This window comes from Anser cygnoides, chromosome 3, assembly GCF_040182565.1.
Source record: "Anser cygnoides isolate HZ-2024a breed goose chromosome 3, Taihu_goose_T2T_genome, whole genome shotgun sequence".
Taxonomy (NCBI): Eukaryota; Metazoa; Chordata; class Aves; order Anseriformes; family Anatidae; genus Anser; species Anser cygnoides.
This window is the reverse complement of record NC_089875.1, coordinates 47,415,084-47,437,502: the sequence shown is the minus strand read 5'-3', so window position 1 is coordinate 47,437,502 and position 22,419 is coordinate 47,415,084. Positions and strand designations below refer to the sequence as shown.

The 22,419-nt window shown below is 43.6% G+C and overlaps 1 protein-coding gene across 2 annotated transcripts; it reads right to left on the bottom strand.

Moving 5' to 3' along the window:
• Positions 1-2,350: 2,350 nt before the first annotated feature.
• On the bottom strand, positions 2,351-11,331 carry MPC1 (mitochondrial pyruvate carrier 1). 2 transcript variants are annotated; one of them, XM_066994130.1, is made up of 5 exons: positions 11,211-11,331; positions 8,316-8,319; positions 4,810-4,906; positions 4,034-4,166; positions 2,351-3,310 (listed from the first exon to the last, which is right to left on the bottom strand). In XM_066994130.1, the coding sequence occupies exons 1-5, from the start codon at positions 11,279-11,281 to the stop codon at positions 3,292-3,294; spliced, it is 324 nt and encodes a 107-aa protein (XP_066850231.1). In that variant the 5' UTR covers positions 11,282-11,331; the 3' UTR covers positions 2,351-3,291. The 2 variants fall into 2 exon arrangements, with proteins under 2 accessions (XP_066850231.1, XP_013042241.1); XM_013186787.3 differs by lacking the exons at positions 8,316-8,319; positions 11,211-11,331 and adding an exon at positions 7,196-7,655.
• Positions 11,332-22,419: the final 11,088 nt, after the last annotated feature.

Genomic DNA, 22,419 nt, shown 5'->3' with positions numbered 1-22,419 from the left:
ATTAAAACCATTAAAACCAAACAGTTATTTCAGAATAATGGCAGGTAGAGACAAGCTCTATAATCTTATAAATCAAATGCAAATGCTGAGCACTAGCTCTGGATTACTGCTAAATTGGCATAGTCCCATTCTTTTATGCAACACTGCCTGAGTGAAAAAAGGAAGCCCTTATCTCCATTAAGATATTCAGGTTTCATAATGTAAAAACCTCCAGAGTCTCTCTAAAACATTCTGTTTATTTTGGGTTACTCCAGAACACCATCCTTGAAATGCTCACATACCAATGTGGCACAGTATTCTGCACTACGGGAGCAGGACAGATTAACTGTACAGTTATTTATTGCAGTAATTCTTCCCTTCTACCCATTATACCCTACCCTTCCCTCCTGCCCCATACACACTGCCAAGCACCATTGTTTAAACAAAGAAATGGCAGGTAAACAGCTTGACAATGCTCTGAAAGAAGGACATGGGCCAATCCACCCATATAAACTATTTTAGCACTAGGTAGACTGACAGGCTATGTAACACCCACCCCAGCAGAGTCCCCCATCCCAGACTGGGCCCTGTCTCTTCAAGTCCCAAGAAGGATCCAGATGACTACACACAGGAGGCTTCCTAAATAAAATCAGACTAGGATACGTCGCAATTTGAACTGATCAAAATGGTTGCTGAACATTCGAAGTGTCGCAGTCAATTGAAGGTGGTTTTTTCTTTGCCCAGAATACTACTGATTCTGGATTATAAATTAGAAAAAACTGGAAGGCAGATGCCTCCCTCAAACACCTGGAACAACACAGGCATTCAGAGCACAATTCAAACTGGCTGTTGGTCTATGAGATCAAGCTGTGAGGGAAGACCAAGGAAATAGCTGACAAGATTTATGGAAAAAGTTCACACATTAAAAGACCACCTACAGCTTTCTAACACCTGAAGGAGATGCATGTTGAAGAGCTCATCTGCTTTTTGTCAGCTGCACCAATTGGTCAAACAGTAAAGGCTACTTCTCTACACAACCTACAATTGATCTGCCTCAGCATTTCTACCACTTGCTGATCAACACCTGTTGAACAAGCTATTTCCCTCTTTTAAATGCAGCCCCCATGAAGTCATTACAGCACGCACACACAGCCAAGGCTTTCTGCATTTGATCTCACTTGTGTAAGCGGAACTGACCCACATTTAACCACATAAGAGTTAATTATCCAAGTTTACAAGCTCCTTGCTCTTTCCTAACCCAAGCCTCCTGAGAATATCAAGTTGCAGCAGTCACAGCCCAGCACTTTCAGCAGCCCACAAGTGCTGCTCCAGCTGTTCAGACTTGTGCATCAGGACATCAGCAGTATCAGCATTACCTGCTGCTGAGACCCTGTGTTGCTTGGGAGGGTGGTGGATTCTGCTGTGAATAGCCTCTGTCCTGACACCCCAAATCTTCTGTTACCTGAAAGGAACTGTGGAGCCAGCATAATGCATCTCAATATTCCATTCTACCCCCCCCCAAAAAAAAAAACAGAAGGGCTAACATCCATTTATTTATTAATATTAGTGCACTCATTTTGTCAAAAACCACAAAGCTCATCCTTCTTCCAAGGTCTCTACCTTACAAGCTACAAATGTAAAGGCCTTGCCTGCACCATAGCCCTCTGCCACAGCCACATCTGAAACAGCACAAGAAAAGCCTGGACCACATCACTGCAGAAGGCTATTTGGGTTGTTCAAGCTTGATTTCCCCTTTGTGAAGCCGTAACTACAGAACCCTTCACCTTCATATATAAGAACAGTTTCCAGGAGGACTTTCTCAATCACCTTCCCAGTACTGAGATAAGGCCAATTAGTCTGTAGTTCCCTAGATCCTTCTTAAAATATAAGAGCTCTACTCAGTCTCTTTCAGTCTCCAGAAACCTCTTCTAGGCACCAGGAAGATTCAGAGATAATAAAGTGGCCATGTAATGCCATCAGCCAGCTCTCTCAGCACTCATGTATGCAACCCATCAGGCCCCATGGACTTATGTACATCTGGTTTCAATGCTCCCTAATCTGACCCTCCTCCTTGGGGAGGTGCGTGTGTGTATGTCTTCCTTGTTTGGAGCTCCCTCCTATCTTAGTGGCCTAGGATCTATGATGGCCAGTTTTACTCATAAACAGTGAGACACTGGAAAAAAAAGGAAAAAAGTTTTAGGATTCAGAGGACATTTGCCTGAACTCATCACATAAAAAGGATAACACCATTTATTTTGCCAGTCTGTTTTTGCTTCATGCCATTACAGTAATATACCTCTTCATACTAAACTTTCACTTCGGATCTGGCATCACAGTATGATAAACAGAACTTTTCAAAATTTTGAGATGGTTTATTGCCATTTGGAATATGTTTTATTGTTCAAAAACTGCATCAAGATAAAATCCATCATGTACATTCTTTGTCATCTATAACTTTAACATCAATGTAACATTCAGGCAAGTCATGCATGAAAAAAATCACTCTTCCAATGACATCAAAAAACTACTGAAAGGCATCTTGTGTCCTTCAGATCTTGGAATCCAAACAAGTTAAGTTTTTGCCTGAACAAGGATTACATACATCTAGAACAACTCAAACAGTAGGAAAAAAAAACATTTAGAACTTCTTGATAAGTAGTATCAGACTTTGTTTCTTTCCTTCATTCAGTGCTATGCTTTTGCTTTTCCACATCTTCATTAAATAATGTGCGACTTAAAAATTGTGTTACTGATGTCTCTACTGAGACAAGGCATGCAGTAAAGGAAGAGAGAAAGCTGGTCGCTTCCAGGCTGCCTGTCTACCCATTTGTTCTTGTAGATTAGCAAGCCATTGCTTAAGTTTAAAAAAAGAATAGGAATGAACGCACCTAAGTTAAATGGCTTTTAAGAATATGTTTACATAGAACAATACCACCTACAGTTCTGTTGTACTGACCTGTTCATAGTAATTTGAAAACAAGTTGTCAAACCATCATGGGCCACTTATTTTTGCAGACTTAAAGTTGGTTTTAAATATTGCTGGTTATTTAGGTGACTAACGCTTTATTAGAAGGGTAGTTAAGGACCTGTAAGGCAGCAACACATTAAATGCAATGGTTCCCATTGCTGTGTAGTACTTTTTCTTAAAAGGCAAGCTGAAAAATTAATAGAAGGATCCTCAATGGGGTCATATTCACAACAGGTGTTTTGGTTTTATCCCCATTGTAATTGTCACAGCAACTGTAGATGGCACATCTTCCTTGGTTGTAATTCGGGATGAGCACATTCCCTGGCTTATTTCAAGTTAGATATTTAGTTCTTTTTCTCCATCCTGCCAAGAGAAGAACATGTTTTATAAGAGTGAATACTAGATTTCATTCCTTGAGTTCTGCTGTGCATCCAGGTTTTTGCTCACAACTGAAGGACACCTGGCCAGGTATTTATGCAAAGGCAGGTCCTCTTACAGTTCTGTCAAGTCTTTTTGAATTTACAGTTCAGGAGGCTTCATCCTCTTATTGCTCTGCATAGATTTCTTGGAGCAGAATAGAAAAGCCACAACCCTGACTCATCCAGATTGCCTGGGGGCAGTGGCTGCACTACTAGCTAGAAACTGAAGGTGTGAGACTTGCAGTCTGAACCCCAGTTACACAGACCTATCAGACCTATCCCATATAGGTAAGACCAGTCAGCTTAGTTTGTTCTTGATTTGTCTTTCAGACATACAAACCCTTGTTTCATGGAAGCCTCCATTTCAGGAGTTACTGAGCTGGACACATGTAGATTAATCAAAATAATACACAAGCAAAGTCAAAAATAGCTAGCAGCTGCTGAAAGACATCCATGACCTTAAGGGTCCAGCCTTTTCTGTGTGGACCTTTCCAAAGCTCCACAGGAGGTACAAGGCAACAAGTCACATTTCAACTTATCTCAACATTGTTCTTCACTACTTTTTGCATACTTATTAAGAATTCCAGAAGCCACCTCAGTTACATGTCACTGAAAGAACACCAAGAGCCAATGGTTTATGGCTTCCCATTTTTAAAGTTGAACTTGCCTGTATTTGATCAGTCGTCCTCCTTGAATAAGTTGTGCAACTTCATTAGTCAAGTGGCATGCAAAGAGAAGCCAGTTCCTTGGCTGCACTTTGTAGGCAAATCTCATGAAAGTCAAGGAGTAACAACACAGTGCTGCAAAGTAATAGATATCAGTGATTATTTTTAAATACCTGCATTTTGTTGAGAAATCATTTTCACACCAGCAGAAAGCTTCTTATTGGCATTTGAATTTTCCAGTTGTTTATACAAATTTGTCCACTTTAAGGATCCAATGCAGAAAAATGCACAACACTTCTTTTGCTATACAAATTGTTGAGCTGCAGCCTTCCACAAAAGTTTGCTTTCCCTCAGTTTCTCATGAGGGAACTGAAACCTTTTTAGGTTATTACCTAAGCTATCTCAGCCAGAAAATAAAAGGAGTCCTGTTAATCCTAATGAGACATGGCAACAATTATCCTGTCGATTTCTAGGACAGTGTTTTTAAAATAATTTTAATACAGTTCTTACTGGAAAAATTCTAAAAATGGACTTGAAGTCCCCCCCCCGAAACAATGAACAATCAGAAGCATAAAGCTTTGTTACCAGCTTTCCAAGAAGGCAAGGAACAGCTTTAATCTACCTACCAGAAGTGGCCTTTAAAACTATACTGCAAGATACTTAATATCTATAACTGCTTCAATCACCAATTCATAAGCAATTAGTAATACATTGCGGCTTGAAGTATGGAATCTGTGCTCTGTAGTCAGCTTACTGACAAGAAGTTCCCAGTACTTACCAAATGTCATTCGGCCACTGATGATTTCTGGAGATTTCTTCATGTCATTAATAGCAGCAACAGGAAGTCCCCAATTGGCTACTGGCCCCCAAAAGTGCTGTAAAGGAGGGAAAAGGAAAATGAAGTTGGACAAAACCAAAAACATCCAGCAGCATACCTACAGCTTTCCTTAGCCACACAAATCTTTGGACAATGGGGTTCAAGGTAAGATTTCAAGTTAAGACATACAGCTTTTGAACCCTTGTTTTAACACAATCTAGTCTTCATGAAGGAAGCAGAAGAAACCCACTCCCAATCTTCTTGCAAAGTGGAGAAAAGCTACTCTAAGACTGCTGAAATGCAGTTCTGTGTAATTCTCCTCAGACATCAATAAGCAGTCTCATTGGTTTAGCCTTACAGCAATCTCAGTTTTACAGCTCACTTCTGTGCAGAACATTAGCATTCATCTCCCAAGTTGGAGTCTTCTAAAACATAAGAACACAAGAAACAGCTGAAGAACAAGAACTGCTTTCATGTTATGCTGAGAATCAAGAAATACTCAGCAAGTACCTTCAACTGCTTACACCATCTCTTTCAAAGAGCAAGGCCATGAAATTAAGCTAGATTACAGCTTCATCTGCAACTACTGAAACAACCTGGTGACAACCTAAAGGTCAGTGACTAGCTTTAAGATTAGAACAGTTACGTGCAAGTATGTTCACATGAAGACAAACAATCAAGTCAGAAGTCAGTTAGAAAACTGATAGATCAAATTGTACTGGCTAAATGACTCCAAACTGAGAAAGACAGTGTCATTTTAATTTCTACTATTTTGAGGAATAACGAGACTTTAGCAGACCTCTTTCTGCAGAAGATGCACATAGTACTCCCATCAGTTTCTTTTCCCATAGGAAACTAAGGATGTTCAAAACTGACTTGGGCCAGATATGACAGAGATGCACCTTACAATAAAAGCTTTGCAGATATACACTATGCCCAATCTTGTGTCTCCTTCCCTAAGAGTAAGAATTTGGTAAGATTTTTTTTAAACTACATTTCTACTGATAGGAAAAGTGACACCTGCAGCAGGTAAAGCCTCTTGAGGCTGGCAGAGAGAACATGGCATAACAGGGAATAGTTACATGGTTACACAGTATTTATACCTTACAGCTATGCTTAGATAGTGTAAAGAAGTGTACCTATAACACACAAAGTATTTGTTGCAACAGAATAAGAATATTCACAGAAAAAGTCAACAGCATGCAGGATGTTTTTTTAGATGCCTTAATGCAACTACTTAAATAGTTTAACTGACAGTAAGAAGGCCAGCAACAGTCATCCAATCACATAACCATGATTTGCTCAGTAAGATAACCTAGGACAACTTGTGTTTGCATCACCACGCTAAAGCAGACTGCAAAAAGGTTCCTGGTGAGGCAGCACACACTTCTGAACTCTTTATTGACATGTTAGGAGTAATTTACACCATTTCAGTTTCAGAAAGCAAGTCTTCATGGCTTTAACCCTGACATTTATGGCATTGTCAAAACTGTAATTGTTTTTTAAGTCTTAATGGTGACTTCTATTTTGGAAGTTAAGTAAAAATGCCAAGTTGGCCCGATTTAATTGCTATTAGAGCACAGACAAATAGCACACACTATGCTACGGACTGCCTCAAGCTCCAGTAACGCAAACTGAAGAACCAGCAGTTCTGACTTCTGGTGCTCTAACAGTAACACTCCTCTGCTAACCAGGCAAGTAGATACGAAGCCCTTCCCTGGAGACAGTTATCCAGCTCTAAGTACCTGCAGGCAGGCAGCCCTTTGAAGTCCCCATACACAGGAATTAAACTACACTTACACTGTTTGTCTGGCTTGCAGCGATGAGCAAGCCTTCCATAAAATTGTGATTATTGCTATTAAGAGTCTATCATAACAGTATGATTCACAGCCTAACAGGCCTAAAATATCAACTCCCAGTTTCAGGAGCAAACCGAAGAGTTAAAGAAAAAGTCTGCAGGTAGAGTTATATGGTACCATTTATTCTCTTGAGTAAAGCTAGTTAAAAATAAAATCAAGCAAGGTAATTCAGTTAGGTTACCACTGTATTACCAGTATTGTTGCTATATAAAAGAGTTGCTCTGGATTTATTTGATTTCTTTAGAAAATCAGACTTTTTTTTCCATATCCTTTGCTAGTGATTACTTTAGGAGACAGCCTGAAGGAGCTAATGGTTGGTCACATTAACCTCAGACTTGCAAATAAGTATCACTAGTACATCACTCCTGGAGGTCAGCAGTATGCTTTTCAGATGGAGGCAAGTTTACTACAGTGCTGGGAGGAAAAAGAATTACAGGTTACTGGAGCCAGGCAGAAAGTGAGAACACAAGTCCCCTCCCCTTCCTTACCGTGCTGTTCAAGTGGGCCATCGTTGTTTGTCATTCAAAGAGCACATGGAAGACAAAAAGAAATATTAGTTTCCTTCATAATCCACACAGAAAGAAGTTTACCACAAATAAAGAGAAGACAGCATATTTCTCTGGAATTAACCTACATTAATGTAACTGTACTGAAAGTCCATTTCCTTCAAGAACTGTTACTGTGACAAGTGTTTGCTGCTCAAGTATCTTTTCCTAGTGAGACAAACCTCATTATGGTCTGTGGAAGACTTTCCTGCCCTGTAGACCTCAAAGCATCCAAGATCCCACCCTAAGCTAGTTTCAAAAGATGCCAAACATTGAAGTCTTGCTTATTTGCCTACGACAAAGCTGAATAACAACAGTTTCTCTGTGAAGGTTTTTGAAGAAGCTGCTTTGAATTCTTTGTATACCTACATTTAAGTAGGTCAAACAAAACACTGCCAGACATCTTACTGTCACTAAGTTCAGGCCAACTGTGGCTGGATTAAGTGAGTTATAAGACATTTTCAGCGACTTAACATGCTACTTAAATGAACTCCATAATTGGTGTGTAAATGATCATATAGTTACTAGATAATTTAGGTAATAACTTAGTAATCTATGCATAAGTGCTAGACTACGGTTAATATTTAAGATTGCTTGCTACTACATCTTTCAAAATGCTTTGGAACTTTTAAGCATTTTCTTCCTTCTATCCTGATAGGGTTCAGCTCCGAATTATGACTTAACAGAAACAGGCTATTAATAGAAATCCCGCTGCTGACTGATTACTGCTTGTGTCCTTCTGCAGGAATAGCAGAACACTTGCTAATGGGCACTTCCATTGCACTGGCTTCAGTGTTCACTTACCAAATGCCCAGAGTAAAGCGAACGGTCAGGTCTACTCCAGGAGTCCAGCTGGCTGTGCACTTCAGTGCATCTTTGTTACAAGCAGCGTCTGATTCAAGAGGTTTTGTGGTTTGTCCTTGACTAGTCTAACCACAGGTTCTTTTGTTTTTGTATTAACTGATCTTCAACAATAATTAATTGAGGTTTTTGGAGGACAAGTGCGCATTTTACCTGTTTCACAAAACCTCAGCCAAACAAGTTCAAATGCAGTTCTCAGCACAGTGCTTCTGTGCCAACAGAAGGCACCCTCCATTTTTCAAGGGGAAGTTGTTTTCATGTAAATGGGAGCCTAAAATAGAATCACACAGCTGCTAGCAGGGTGGCCAACTCCAGCTAAGGTCTTGAAACCATCCGCTTGCTCACGTGAAACCGCAACAGTTACTGTAGTCCCCGAGCAGGGCAGAACAAGGTCATTTAGCTCTTCAGAAGCAGACATCTACCCCCAAAGCTCTGCAGGTAATACCCTGTATTTGTTGCAACCGTATCTGAAACCAGGATACCACAGCACAGGCATCTGTTCCTGCAGAGATGCCATTCCAAATTAGCAGCTTCCAAGAACTACATTCAATCCCCTCACAAAGGGCACATTTTGTCCACAGTTCTAGCAACATCACTGTTGGATTTACTCACTGAGCAACTACACTTTCTGCACAAGCATCCAGACATCACTGGGGGAACCAACATCTGGTCAATACTTGATATTGCTACTATAGGCCATACCAAAACAGTTACATTGTGGAAAACGTATTTTCCACAAATTTGTGCACATCTTCCTCATGCTGTCACATTAATAGGCAAGAGATGATTCTGCAGACACTGCCACCCCCCAGGCAGAAAGGGTACTACTCCTCTGCAAGAGAGGCAGATTGTTCAGCTCTCAGAGCACACAAAACCATGAGAGCAAGCCCTGTGCCCTTCAATTTCTAGAACAAAACTAGGTTTTTTCTTTTTTTTTAAGATAGTGTCCTTATGTTTAAAAGTTTACTAGTGAGGAGAACTGAAGATCAGCTAATTCAAGTTATACTACTAATGTTAATTGAAATATAGTTTAGGAGTTGTCTAAGACTCTGTTTAAGTCAACATAAGGGCTCATGCTTCACGAAGAATGAACCACCTCTCTATTTCAAAGCCATCTATGTTCAGTCACTCTATTTACATTATTGCTGAGTTATCAGGAAGACATTTCAGAGGTGCCCCAAAAGACGTAGCCTCCATGCTTGCTTTTCTTTCACTAGAAAACTTTAGGATTCCTTGGGATTCATTGTTGCTAATGCAATTTAGGCTTCTGCCATGAGAAGATCCCAGAGCTTGCCCATAGTGGCCTGTAGGTCCTTTTACTTCAGAGAGGGAAGAAAGCTGTTTTACTGAACATTTTCTAGAAGACATCACCTTAAACCATTAGGACAGGAAACAGAGGACTCAGTTGCCTACTATTAGCAGCTTCGATTATACAGCTTTAGTGATAGCTGACCTTTTTTTAGGATCTTCAGAAAAATGCAACTTCAAGTTCAAAGTATAGAGCACTGTCAGGCCTTCATATGCTAATCAGCTAGTCTGAAGTTAACATTGCTGCTGCATTTTACATGAAGCAGCAAGAGAAGCTGTACCTACAGCTTACATTCTTACCATGTTTACTTTAAAAGCATAAAGGCAGTTAGGCATACTATAGTTAGATGATTTACAGTCGTTCAAATCCCTATTAAACACCACTTCAGAGAAGTCAGAATTGAAACTGGCAGAGCACTTAATAATTAACGACAGCTTTAAAAGCAATTTATCTTGTTTCCTTGAGCAAGATCCAGAAGGCAGCTGATGACATAACACAGCACTGGTGCCAGATGTAACCACCTGAGAAAAGCAGCATGCCTTCATTACACTGGCTTTCATGATTTCCAGTGACAAAGCTGAAACCGAAGCTGCTTATCCTGATAGATGTCTGTAAGATTTGACTGCCCCAAGCCATAAGTGTCACACCAGGCACTGCCACACTGAATTCCACTGCTTTGGGTAACTGCAGTTATTCTATCTAGGGTCAAGCAGTTGAGCACAGCACAGGTGTTGCAAGCAGGAATTCCAGTCACCTCTTCCCACAAGTGAGTTACACATTCCAAAGCCTTGCTTTACTGTAGCGATTAGATGCTGTTTTCTAGAACATATATCATAGTCTCATAGCTTTGAGGAAACCCTTGCTCTGAGAGAGACAAGAAGAGAATTTTCTTTGGGACAGAAAGAGTGCTGCAGGCTGGCGAAGCAAGGGCTTTCAGGAAGGAATGCAAAGAGACACAGCTCCTAAATATACACAGCTCCTAAATATACACACTGCATTTCTCTTACAGCAGAGACTACAGTCCTTTGTTGACAGCTATCTAAATGTTAATCTCAGCAAAGGGCACAATCAAGAACACACACTTGGCTCCTAGAAAGCAAGGAAACAATGCTGAAAGGCTGCAGTGGATGGCACAACTGACTTATGCCCTTCATGACATACTGAATAACAGAAGTACAAAGTAAGCAGGTATCTTCGTACACCAGGCAGGACTCATCCCAATAAGCAAGAACTCCAAGGAATGCTTTTTTGCAATACAGCCTTAGCTTATTTCAGGACTAGAACAAAATCCAGCTCATTTTTTCCCACTGCCTTTAAGCCTTTGGTAACGAAAGAGATACCTCCAGCTGTTAACCTTGGTGGCACTAGGAAGCAATCACCCCTGCCAGCACTGGTTTGTTTCTTTACTCAGGGTGCAGGCTGCTGTTTTACCATGAATCCAGATGAGTTCTGGAACACCTAACTAAATGCTAATGTTATGAGCCGCGCCTACGAAGCTTACCCAGGCCCTCAGAAGGCAGGCACACACGCAGCAGCCCGCTCTGACCTTCACCTCCCCTCAGGGCCGTCCGTCCCCTCTCCCAGGCGGGCCACCCCGGCGCTATTGACCCCCCAACCACCTCGCAAGCTCCGAGCTTTTACCCTGCGGGTTTACCCCGCGGGCAGCGGCCCGTCACACGACACCCGCCCCCGCCCCCCCGGGCTGCCCCCCGCCACCCCCGGCCCGTTGGGCCCACCGCCTCCCGCCGGCCCACAGCGCGGTGCCGGCGGCCCCCTGCCCGCCCCCACCTCATCAGGTAGTCGCGGAACTCCTTGCTGCGCAGGTACTCCACGGCCTTGCGGCCCAGCGCCCCCGCCATGGCGCCACCGCCGGCCGGCAGCGCCCGCACCCGCCGCTCCCGCCGCCCGCCCCCGCCGCCCGCTTTATGGCCTCGCGCGCACCGCCCCCGCCTCCCCGCCCGCCGATCTCGCTTCTCATTGGCTGGAAGCTCGAGGCCCCGCCCCCTCCTGAGGTGAGGCCCCGCCCCCTCTCTGGCGTTCGTTGTGGCGGTTGGGCTGGGGGCGTGAGGCGGAGGTGGGGCGGGCGCCGCCATGACGGTAGCCACGCTTCGCGAGGGGCGGCGGGGGCGCGGCCGGCACGGGCCGGCTTCACTCCCTGCCGGGGCAGGGCTCGCGGCCGCAAGCACTTTCCATTTCCTACGCGAGCAGAGGCTGCTTGTTTGGAGTGGCAGATAAACTCTAACCCCGCTAATAGCGTCTCCATAAAGCTTGGGGTGGTCAAACAAATACCTGCGTGCGAGCGGCTCCGTTTATCTTCGCTCGCTGCGCTAGAGATAGTGAAATGGGTGTTTATCTGCTCCGACTGTTGGCCGAAGATTTGCAGCCTGGGTTTTACAGTCTGGAGCTGCGCTGAGTGCAGCCAGGGCCATGCCTGTGCTCTGCAGGAAACCCTGGCGACCGCTGCTGCTCTATCCCCTTCTGCTTCCCTCCTCTTCCTGGCAGGATCTTGGGGAAAAATAAAAAAATAAAGGGAGTTCTTCCCCCTTCTCCCCTTCATTGCTTGCTTGGAGGGCAGCAGGTTTGAGGAAAGGCAGAGTCTCTGCACATCCTCTCCTTTTTAGATACCCTTAACATGATACACCACCACACAGTCACTGCTGTGTGGGAAGAGAAGCTTTAATCCTCCTGATACACAGCGTTACACAATGCCAAGATGTAGCCCAACATATTTCCATGGCCTATTGAGGCTCCTCAGTTAGAAACAAGTGTGAATCAGAAAGAGGTCTCAAGGAATCATTTGTCTGAGTTGATCTGACTTGCGCTGAAACAGGAAGGGGCTGTGGAAATGATTCCAGTGTGTGCAAACAGACTGTCACGTGCAGGGATTCCTCATATACTACAAAGCCTCTTTCAGTCAATAGTTTTTGAGCTACAATTTTAACTGAAACAAAGCCTAGTTCTTCTTTACTGAGAATACATGAACCTTTTTCTTGACTGTGTGTATAAAGGAGAAAAAAAATCTTCCATCTGCTTTGGAAGACTCTTTAGAGTTTATCCCAAGAATACACAAGTTTTATCAGCCTTTTCTCACAGGCTTTTTAGTCTTGTATCATTTTCCTTACTCCATCTAGACTCTTACCTACATCTTTACATCTTTCTTAAGACAGTCCCAACGTGGTTCATAACGTTTCAGTCAAACCCTTCCAAGCAGTGCAGAGTCCTTCTCTAATTTTGAGTGTTTTCAATTCTGAGTGTTTTCACTTTGTTTTCAAAATAGTTAATGGAAAAATCATTAACTAGATATGTGCCAAGAATAAACCAGTCACAAGTGACAGGCCCTACCAGTTAAACAACAAAAGCAGCAAGCAAGCAAGCAATGATTTGAAGTATGCTTTTGCTGCAGTTCTGTATGTGCTTATAGTGGTTTTGTTTACATACTTTTTTTTTTCTTTAGGTTTCTTGTGTCATATGGGATAGTGTTAAATGCCATTATCAGAGCTAGACCATTTGACTTGCAATTTACTGTATCGTTGTTGACCCCTTCTCTTCAGACACGTGTTCTTCTCCAGTGCCAGACTGTCCCGTCCTCTCCATGAGCTGGGCAATGATCACTGATGATCTCAAGTCGCTTCTGCTACGGCCTGGTGGCTCTCAGAGCAAATTTCATCAGGTCCTGTCATATTTTTGTCTAAAATATATTTCAACCATTTTTTTTCTCCTTGTCTGAACAATCATTTTATCAAATTTTCACTCTTCATTTAGACCTACTTTGAGTTACTATTGTCATACTTTCACCTTTACTGTTTATGGGCTCTTTTTGCATTATTCAAAGGCTCTGCATTTTTCTTCATCTTATTTTAATTTCTAATGCTTTTATCAAACTTCTTTGCTCATCTTTTATGCCCTTTGATAGCTGAAAGTGATTTCATGCCTTACCTTTTCTGATTGAGTTTTCTGCAGGCTTGGCACCATTTATTTATTTTCATCTATTCATATGTCCTTTTTTTCCTACCTATTGTATGTTCCCTTTAGATTTTAAGGTCACGATGTTCTTCTGAATAAGCCAAGCCACTTACGTCTGGGGTTGGTTCCTATGTGTCTTCCGATCATAATAGTAATTGTAGCTTTTATGTTTTGTTTTGTTTTCAGACAGATAGGTCCCCTGCAATCTTTTATCCCTTAGATTGTCCTTACAAAAGCCCTACCTGCCATTTTCTGGTATTTCTTCCTGGAATTCCCATTGCTTTCATTTATTTCTCTTTAACCTTGTACTTTTGACCTCTCTGAGGAGATCTCTCTGGAGTTTATTAGGCTGTTCAGTTATTCTTGTTTTCCCTCAGCCTTTGGCCAGGTCACTACTTTTTAACTCCCTTGTTGACTTTTGTTAATGGCCATCTTTACTTTAAACTCTTCCTCACTAGATTAGCAAGATGGTGCCCTTGAATTGCCTTCCTTGTTTTTAGGAGGTAGACTCTACAGTTGTCCACCAGTTGCTCTACACAGGACATTCTCCAGAAAAGAGGAGATCAGAGGCTTTCTACAGATACTGTTTGTGCAGCTCATCATTTTCTTCCTGCCAGCACACATCTGCCCTCTCCTGAACTGCCGCCTGCAGCTGGTGGGATGGAAGAGAACAATCCCGGCTCCTTCAGCTTTGCTCGTGCAAATCTGAGGTGCTAGAACACCTAGCACTCACATTTTTGCATACAAGGACACATATAATGTAGTCAGGGCTGGGTAACCCTCAGTAATTTTTCAGATTTTGGCTCTGTGAGAAGTTGAGATGTTGGCTGATGGCTCTGTTTAGCAAATGGCCAATGGCATCTCCTTCAGAAGAGAGTTTCTATGTCCCCAGATCTCCATTTTTATGTGCATGGGTAGCAGGCATGAGCCTCCCAGCTGCAGGGAATCTATGGCTCTTCCCGTACTCTTCATCCCAGAACTGTGAGTCAGGAACTTGCACTTTTTGATCTCAGCAGATGCAGAGCTAGCTGCTGTGTAAGGGAGCCTACCATTTTCCGCCTTTTAGGGCAGCTCTTTCTTCCTGTTGGCATGCCTTTGCAGGCACATGCATGGTGGCATGACTTTGACAAGGAGGGCGGAATGTAACACCTGTCTGGCATTAAAAACAGCAAAGGAAGTCATCTTATGGACATCACAGAACTGAAGATGGTGAACTAATGATATTCAGTAGTTATGTTTCTGGCATAAGACATGAAATCAGTCCTAAAGGAACTATCTGTTATAACTGTTATAAAACAGCCGCAGGGAAAAGTGGTGGTGCTTTTTCCCAGCTGTGAAAAGAATTGCAGGAACACATAATTTGGAGTGTTGCATGACAGACAAGGCAACAACACTTAAGCAAGCTGTTTGATAAATTGTGATTTCATGAAAAAGGTAGGTATTTTTTCCCTGGTACTGTAGCCCCAAAGGTGTAGAAAAGTATGAAGAAAAGATGAATTGCTATCCCAATCTTCTTAGACACTATCATGAAATATCAGTTCACTAAGGTGGACACAAATCAGTACCAAGTACTGAGCTCTCAGTAGGATCAAGCATCAAAATAAAAATGTTATATTTCCAGCTGAGGACCTGCAAAAAGACAGTGACATAATACCTATAAAATCACAACAAAAAGACAGACCCTCCGTTATAAAAGGCCAAAGGAACACTGTGATGTAGGAGTTATAATGGACAAGGTCAAGAAGTGAAGAGCAAAATAGATGCAAAGTGGATCTGGAAAAGAAGTTGGATTGCTGGGAAATAAGTTTTGGCAGATTAGCAAGTACAGTGATTAACTACCGTAACTGAACAGCAAAGAAACAGCTGGGCAGCAGGAGCTGAAATAAGAGGTACTACTTGTAACAAGGAAAAAAGAACATGTTTTATCAGTGTGGAACACAGGCGTTACTGGTAATCGCTGCAATTATCATTACCTTTCCCTGCTTTACCTGCAGAAAGACCTGGCTGTAACAGTTATGGTCAGGCAGGTCCGAACACTTGAAACTTATTAACACAGCTGTTCCTAGCCTTCCAAACTACATTCACAGAAATTGAGCCAACTGGCCCTGCCACAGTCTATAGTGCATGAGCATAGCAAACAGAGTCCTGTGCTGTGAAAACCCCATCCAAGAACCTACCCTGATGGTGGGGGGGGGGGGGGGGGGGGGGGGGGGGGGGGGAGGGGGATAACAACCCCAAATGAAAAAACAAAACCACAATGCCTTCCCCTAGTTAAGCTTACGGTATAGCTCTTGTTTAGGGCAAGTTTCCTCCTGGCAACTTTTTTCCTAAAAGCCAAGCGGTTGTAGACAAAGGGTGCACCCCACACGGGTAGCGCTTGGCACGGGTGGTGCAGGCGGAAAGCAGCAGGGCCTTGGGGCAGCTGGAGGATGTGGCTTCTCTGTGATGAGGCTGCTCTGAGTCCTAAATTAGTCACACGTGATATAATGGCCAGCCAGAGTTACAGCTTGGATTATTTAAGCCAACTTCATGCTGAAATCTGTGTAGTGGTGATGGCTGTATGCACCTGAGCTTTCGCTGTCATGAAAACTGAGCTGATTTTAAATGCTTTGAGACTTTTTCTGGGCTAAAGATTATCTCTACAGTTTAGTTATTCAACAGTGCTTCAAAGAAGATCGTTTTAGATTCTCTTTTTAAATATAAATGTGTATTGCTAAAGCTTTTTAGAATAAGTCAAGTTTTACAATATAGGGAAAGAACAATTAACAGCTTTTTTTTTTTTTATTTTTTTTTTTGCAGGTTGCTTATACTTCCAGTTGGTAATGTAGCTATAGGCACTGAGCTCCAAGGGTACAGTGATTGTTGTTTAAAAATGAACACTTGTAACACTATTTCTTTTTTACTTGGGTAATTTACTTCTTTTTTTCTTAGGTAAAGAAATAATTTTTGGCTACTATGATAATAAATGGTTTGGTTTTGTTTTTAATGTCCACAAAGAAGAATGACTGAACTGCTGTCTCTGATATCACACCACTGCACTGCTGGTCTCCTCCAAGCAGTTGTTGATGATTATCTTGTGTTTGGGGAGGAAGGGATGAAGCCTGCTTGTTCATCAGGTGCACTCTGCACCTTATATTGCTACATCGGGTCAGCTGGGGTAAGAGAGCCTCTTCTTGTAACACCGCATTGCAAAAATCTCCTCCTTCATTCAGTTGGGGAAACCTTATTTTACAGTTAAATGACATGTAATCACTTTATCGCTATAATCACCCTCTCCAAAGGAGCAGAGCAGGAGGACTGGCAGTGCTCACCTGGCAGGCTGCACCTCCCTGCAGGGGCTGAGCTGGGCTGCAGAGCAGAAGCTGCTGGTTGTTCCAGCTGGATAAAGGGGGAAGACGCAGTTTTCTGAGGAAAGAGCGCTGTTGGCATAGCATGAACAGCTCAGGTAAGGTTGTGAGGGAGGTTTCAGCTGATACATTTTTAATCTTGTGTTTTTATTTGTATGTTTGTTTGTTTGGGTTAATAAAATTGGGTTAATAAAACATTGAAAAGTGGGCTGTGTGCGCTGCAAGTGCTTTGCAGTAGGGCTTTTGTCCCTGCCTTGCAAAGAGTCTGCTGAAACACATATGTCATGTAGAGAACTAGTCACAGGTTTCTCCCAAGTTTTCCATGGCCATCCTAAAGTGTTTTATCCAATAAAAATGCCCCAGGGTTGCAAGGAGGAGACTGAAATTGGGGTCCTGACTGATGGCAGAAACGGAGGGGATCAAAGTTCAGCTGCACTGTTAATTAGTGACAGTCGTTTTAGTTGTATAATCCTCTCCTCAGAAACCATGGGTCATTGTGGAGCTGAACAAATATAAATTTAGTTGATGACATTTAAAAATGCAGGCTCCCAGTATGCTTCACTACTAGTAAATTCATGTCTAGTATTTAACCACGCTGCTTCACTGGACCTTGGCTTCCCCCAGTTGAGACTGGGGGTGACCAGAAGGGGCATGGCTCCTGGTGGAAAAGTACAGTTCTGGGCTTCGCTCTGCTGTCAGAACAACTAAAGAACAGCTCCCCAGAACTGTGCTGCTGGAAAACCTTGAACACAAATAGCGGTAGGCTTGATTTAGTAAAACAAGCAGATTAGCACTTTTGAGCCGGAAAGGTGAGGTTATACCTGGGCTCTCTTTGGTCTTGCTACTGTATCCTCAGCGGTGCTAAATCTGCTTCAGTTGGAATCATTTTTTGGCTTGGTGGGCTGAGATTTCTCTGATTTACTGGTGAAAGGTGAGAGCCAGGCAGTATCTGGGATGCTGCTGATTTAGGAGAGGAAGCCAAAGGTTGTCTTTGATTGAACTGGTGATGCTCACCCAGATAGGGACCCTGACATCACCTTTGGCCTATTTCTTTAACAGGCCAAAAAGGGGGGGGATTTCAGTAGACTACAGTGGATAAACAAACCATGGGTATACAAGATGAGTAACTTGAAGGCAAACATACCAAAGTCCCTTCCAAAGCTGCTGGGATCAAAGTGAAATAAACAATAGGTCCTGGTGGACTTCTACAAGGTCATTTGGGACTCAACAGGGAGTCACTTGGGTCTATATGGGGAGTCACTTGGGTTTATACAACATCCAGCAGAAAAAAAAAAAAAAAGGTACTGATTTAGGTGGGCATACTTTTAAGAAAATAGACACATACAATCCTAAATGTGCATGTGCAGAAGTGAGATGGGTCGCTGTAGACAACCTAACTCTGTGGTGTGAGTCCTTCACTTATCAGAAAACTTTGAAATATTGTGTCCCACAGAAATCAGAGGATCACTTTTATATGGATATTGATCTTGCCAATAAACATTAATACTAAGTGGCAGTGCTACAGTTTCAGTCCTCTCAATGACTTAAATATATATGTATTTATGTATTTATTTATTACACTGAGAGCCTTACAAAGTAAATACAAGAGCTGACATCCAAAAGCTGTGCAATACCTAGCTACTGATCCTTGGTGCCTGGAGAGGAGCGCAGTCTGCCCTGCATGCCCAGCTTTGCCACGTGGGTGAGCAGGGAATAATCAGCCATGCCCGAAGCAAAACCTTTCACTCGGAGCAGGAAGCCCCACAAAACCTAACCAACAGGAAATTTGGAGCAGAGGAATGCCCTTATCGTGACAGCACCCTGTGACTTTGCTGCTGCTTTCTGCTCAGGGTGTCCCTGAAGGTTGTCCAGAGGTCGGAGCAGTTCATACTTCTCGTTGAAAGCTCAGAAGGAGGCGGCATGAACACTGTCTCTGCATCATGTGGAAACCCTGTGATTCCAGCGCTTGCCAAGGGTGCCGCAGATCAGCGAAGGGAACCCCGTCAGCTCCTTCCTCGGGCTGGTGTTGGTCCAGCCTGCACATCCTGCCTCCTGGGAACCTGAAGCAAGCTTCCAGCTGTGCAGGCTCTTTGGGCTAAAAAGGGGGGCTGTTACCCCATGGCAGGGCACCCTGGCAGGGTCAAAACACACCTCTGCTATGTCATGCTTCAGGGACGCTGCTCCAGCAGTGTTCGACACAAAGGTGGAACAGCTCTCGCTAGGTGTGAGCTTTACCTCACATCTCATGGATGTGCAGAATCAGCATGTAGCCTGTCAGTTCACGAGCCATCAGTTGGCTCCAGGAATTGGGAATTTAAGAACTCAAGGCTTTGTGGTCTGTTTTTCACTCTTTAAAACAGCGTAATTCTAATTGGAGAGCTTATTCAAGATCTGTCATCATCTCTTCGTACTAGAAGATTTCATTCATGTTTGGCATATATTTATTTAAGGCCCTCTTGTGGTTCACAGGAATTAGTGCACTACAAGTGCTATTACTACTTATTTCGCTTTTAGGCTGGTAAGTTTTTTCCTTTTGGGGGGGAAACACCGTTTACCAGCTCTTGTTACAGGTTTTATCCGTATGGTATAGGTGGTGTGAAGCATTGTTAACTCCCTGACAGAGTTCTTGCCCCCTGTATTAGTCTCCAGACCCCACAGCAGTGACCGCAGCCCTGTAGCAGATGGCAGCAGGCTGGTGGCTGAAATGAAACCTGAGCTCCACATGACAAAAGGTCAGCACTGCCAAAAGCGTGTAACAGCTAACAGGTCACTCTTGTCCCTTCTCTGAAGAAGCGAGACACCGGTTGCTTCTGTTTGCTGTGTTTACGGCCCTAATGTAACAGCTACTGTCCCTAAAAGTTGAAATGTTTCATACCAACAGGTGACATACATTCAGGCCTTTAGGAAAAGTCTCACATGCATTAATGCAATAATGTCCTTCTTTCAGCAGCAAGGAGACTAGCATTAGAGCTCAAGCCTGCTATCTGCTGTGGGGCAGGTGAGAGGTTTTATGACCAGGGCTATTTTTACTGGTGGCAGCAGAACCTGAAGGACAGGAAGAATCAATTAGGCAGCAGCATGCCAAGCCAGCCCAACCAGCAGCCTCGCCACAGACTGAGTCACCAGCCTTTTATAGACTAATTTCCTCAACAAAGAACAGGCTCAGGCCAACTTTGCTTGTTTAGAAAACAGCGAGAGTACCACGAGTAGCTCTCCGGTCCGGAGACTCCCTTCTTCCACCTTGCATCCAGAAAATGGGCACATGCCATCTTCAGCAGGCAGTGCACAACAAAGTGAACTGTGGTTAATCCCAGGAGATGGGCATAGGCTAAAATCCTTGTCTTCAGTTCTGCTCCATAGCTTTTAGCACAAAATCTGTGCTTCTCATGATCTTCAGACATTAGCTGTTGTTGTTACTACCTGCTATTTGCTGCACTGCAGTGCCTGAGGCCATCAGCCAGCAGTTATGCTGCCCTTTAAATGAGACGTCCTTAAAAGAGAAGATATAAGGAAACGGATGAATGGTGACTAAAAGGCAGGATTACAAGAGGAGTTACTTGCTACTTTTTTTTTTTTTTTTTTTTTTTCTGTTACAAAATGCATTCATCTCCATCCAGAACAAAAGTCATGGTCACTTACGAGTAGCTGCGGTGATCTGAGATGTTTGCTAAAGCAGATTTCCTGAAAGGTCTGTGTCCTGTATGAGGCAGGGGAGCATATTCTGGGCAGCTCTCCTCTTTTGGGAGCAGCATCAGTACCAGCAAGTGCTACACCACAGAATAGGGAAAGCCTCCAGACATGTAAGACATCTGGGGTCAGGGGTAAAGACTCACATCTGCCTGCCCAGGGTCTTGTGCATGGCTTCTTCGCCATGTCCTCTGCAGAGCTGTGTGTGTCAAACAGTGCCTGAGCTGGGGTTACCCCGACCATGGTCATGTTAAAGGAGGAATTATGGGGGAGGGAAGATGCAGCTTTTTTTTTCTTTTTTTTTTTTTCCCCTTGGTCTTCTCATTTGGATGTTCTTGTACATGATTAGGGTTCTCCTTTTGTTAACCAGTGGGCCTATGAAGACAAATGTACATCAGCCATTGCCCTGCCTCTCTGGAAAGGCCGTAAGAGTGACAAGATGGACCTCTGGGAGAAAAGCTTGGTAAGGGAAAGGATGAATGGTTTGTGGCAGGCACCGGGGCATGGAGGAAGAGGACAGCAAGGGACATACAGGTGTCCTAGTGATGAAGGACCACAATGTATGAAGGGTCGCTTCTGCTAGGGACAGGGAAAAGAAAGAAAGGGCAGAAGTGGGAGGAGGACAGGAGCAGCTTGCAGGAGAACAGAGGCATGAGGCTACCACTGAGCAGAGCAGAAATCTTATGCCATGTATTTGAAGTCCAAGTTTGCTTGGTTATGCTTCCTTGGACCTGAATGTGGTAGTGGTAACACCAGGGAAGCAGAACCAAGCCCTCCAGGTAGGAGAGGCTGATTTTGCTTTTGTGGTCACCGGTAAGGTCAGCAAGCAGAAGAGGTTACTCAGGCTGCTTGCCAGCAGTTCTCAGAAGAACCGTGCCACAGAAGGTCTCTGAGGGGTAAGGGAAATCCACATCAGGCAGCTTGTGTGAATGCTCTCATTGGTCTGGCAGTGAAATCCCAAATTTGTCTGGTGCGTGAACAGGCTGCTGAGGGGTTAAAGGCTTACTCATTGCTTCCCAAATCAGAGGTCTGAGTGTACCTGCATGGAGGTACCAGCTCCAGGTGTAACTTGGAAAGGTAACGGTGTGCTTTTACCGTGACCAACACATAGCATTCAAACGCGGCCAGCGCTTGTGAACTGGAAAGGAGTCATGCAAAAACAAGCAGGACTTGTTTTTTTCTTTCTTCTTTTTTTTATTTCTTTATAAAGAAAGGAAAGGACGGGCATGCCAAGCCAGAACGGCACAGTACAGACAAAGGTGAGCACTGAGGCTTCCCCTCGGGGCCACCCGCAGCCAGCCCTTGCCCTGGTACAGCACAGCTCCCCATCCTCCTGCCGGGCTCCCAGCAGGCAGCCAGCCCTTCGGCACAGTCACAGCTCCTGGCAGTCAGCTCGCACAGTTTCACAACACCGTCAGCCCACAGCACCGCGGGGCAGCAGCAGCTGAGGCCAGCAGCAGTAGCAGCAGCAACACGGGACACAGTGCACAGAGAAAGGGGAGCAAAGAGCTTATTTGCAAACAGTCGTATGTAACAATATAGAAAGTCCAAAGATCGTCGTTCTGCTATAAAAATATTACACTTCATAAAACCATGTACTATAAAAAAAATCTATTCGGAAACGCTGGTAAACATAATAAATATCTGTACACCGGCTGCCCTTTTCATACAGGAAACGTAAAAAGCGTGAGCCTCAGAAATCATTGTAAACATGAATATGGAGCCTGTAAACAAAGTGCTAGATCATGGTTCGTATTTTGACAGATTCATTTAATACTGCCCAAGTAAACCCCTTGCACACATTATCACCTACTGGCCACACTCCACCGCTGTGACACCAGGAGGACCCTGCTCTGAGCTGGCCCTGGGTTGCGCCAGAGCCACGTACAGAATAAGGTACAAATACAACAAGAATAAGGGAGGAAGGATTTAGCTACAAGGAGCAAAAGATTTGGCTACAAGGAACAAATCAGAAACAATCTTTTAGCAATTGGTTTTCA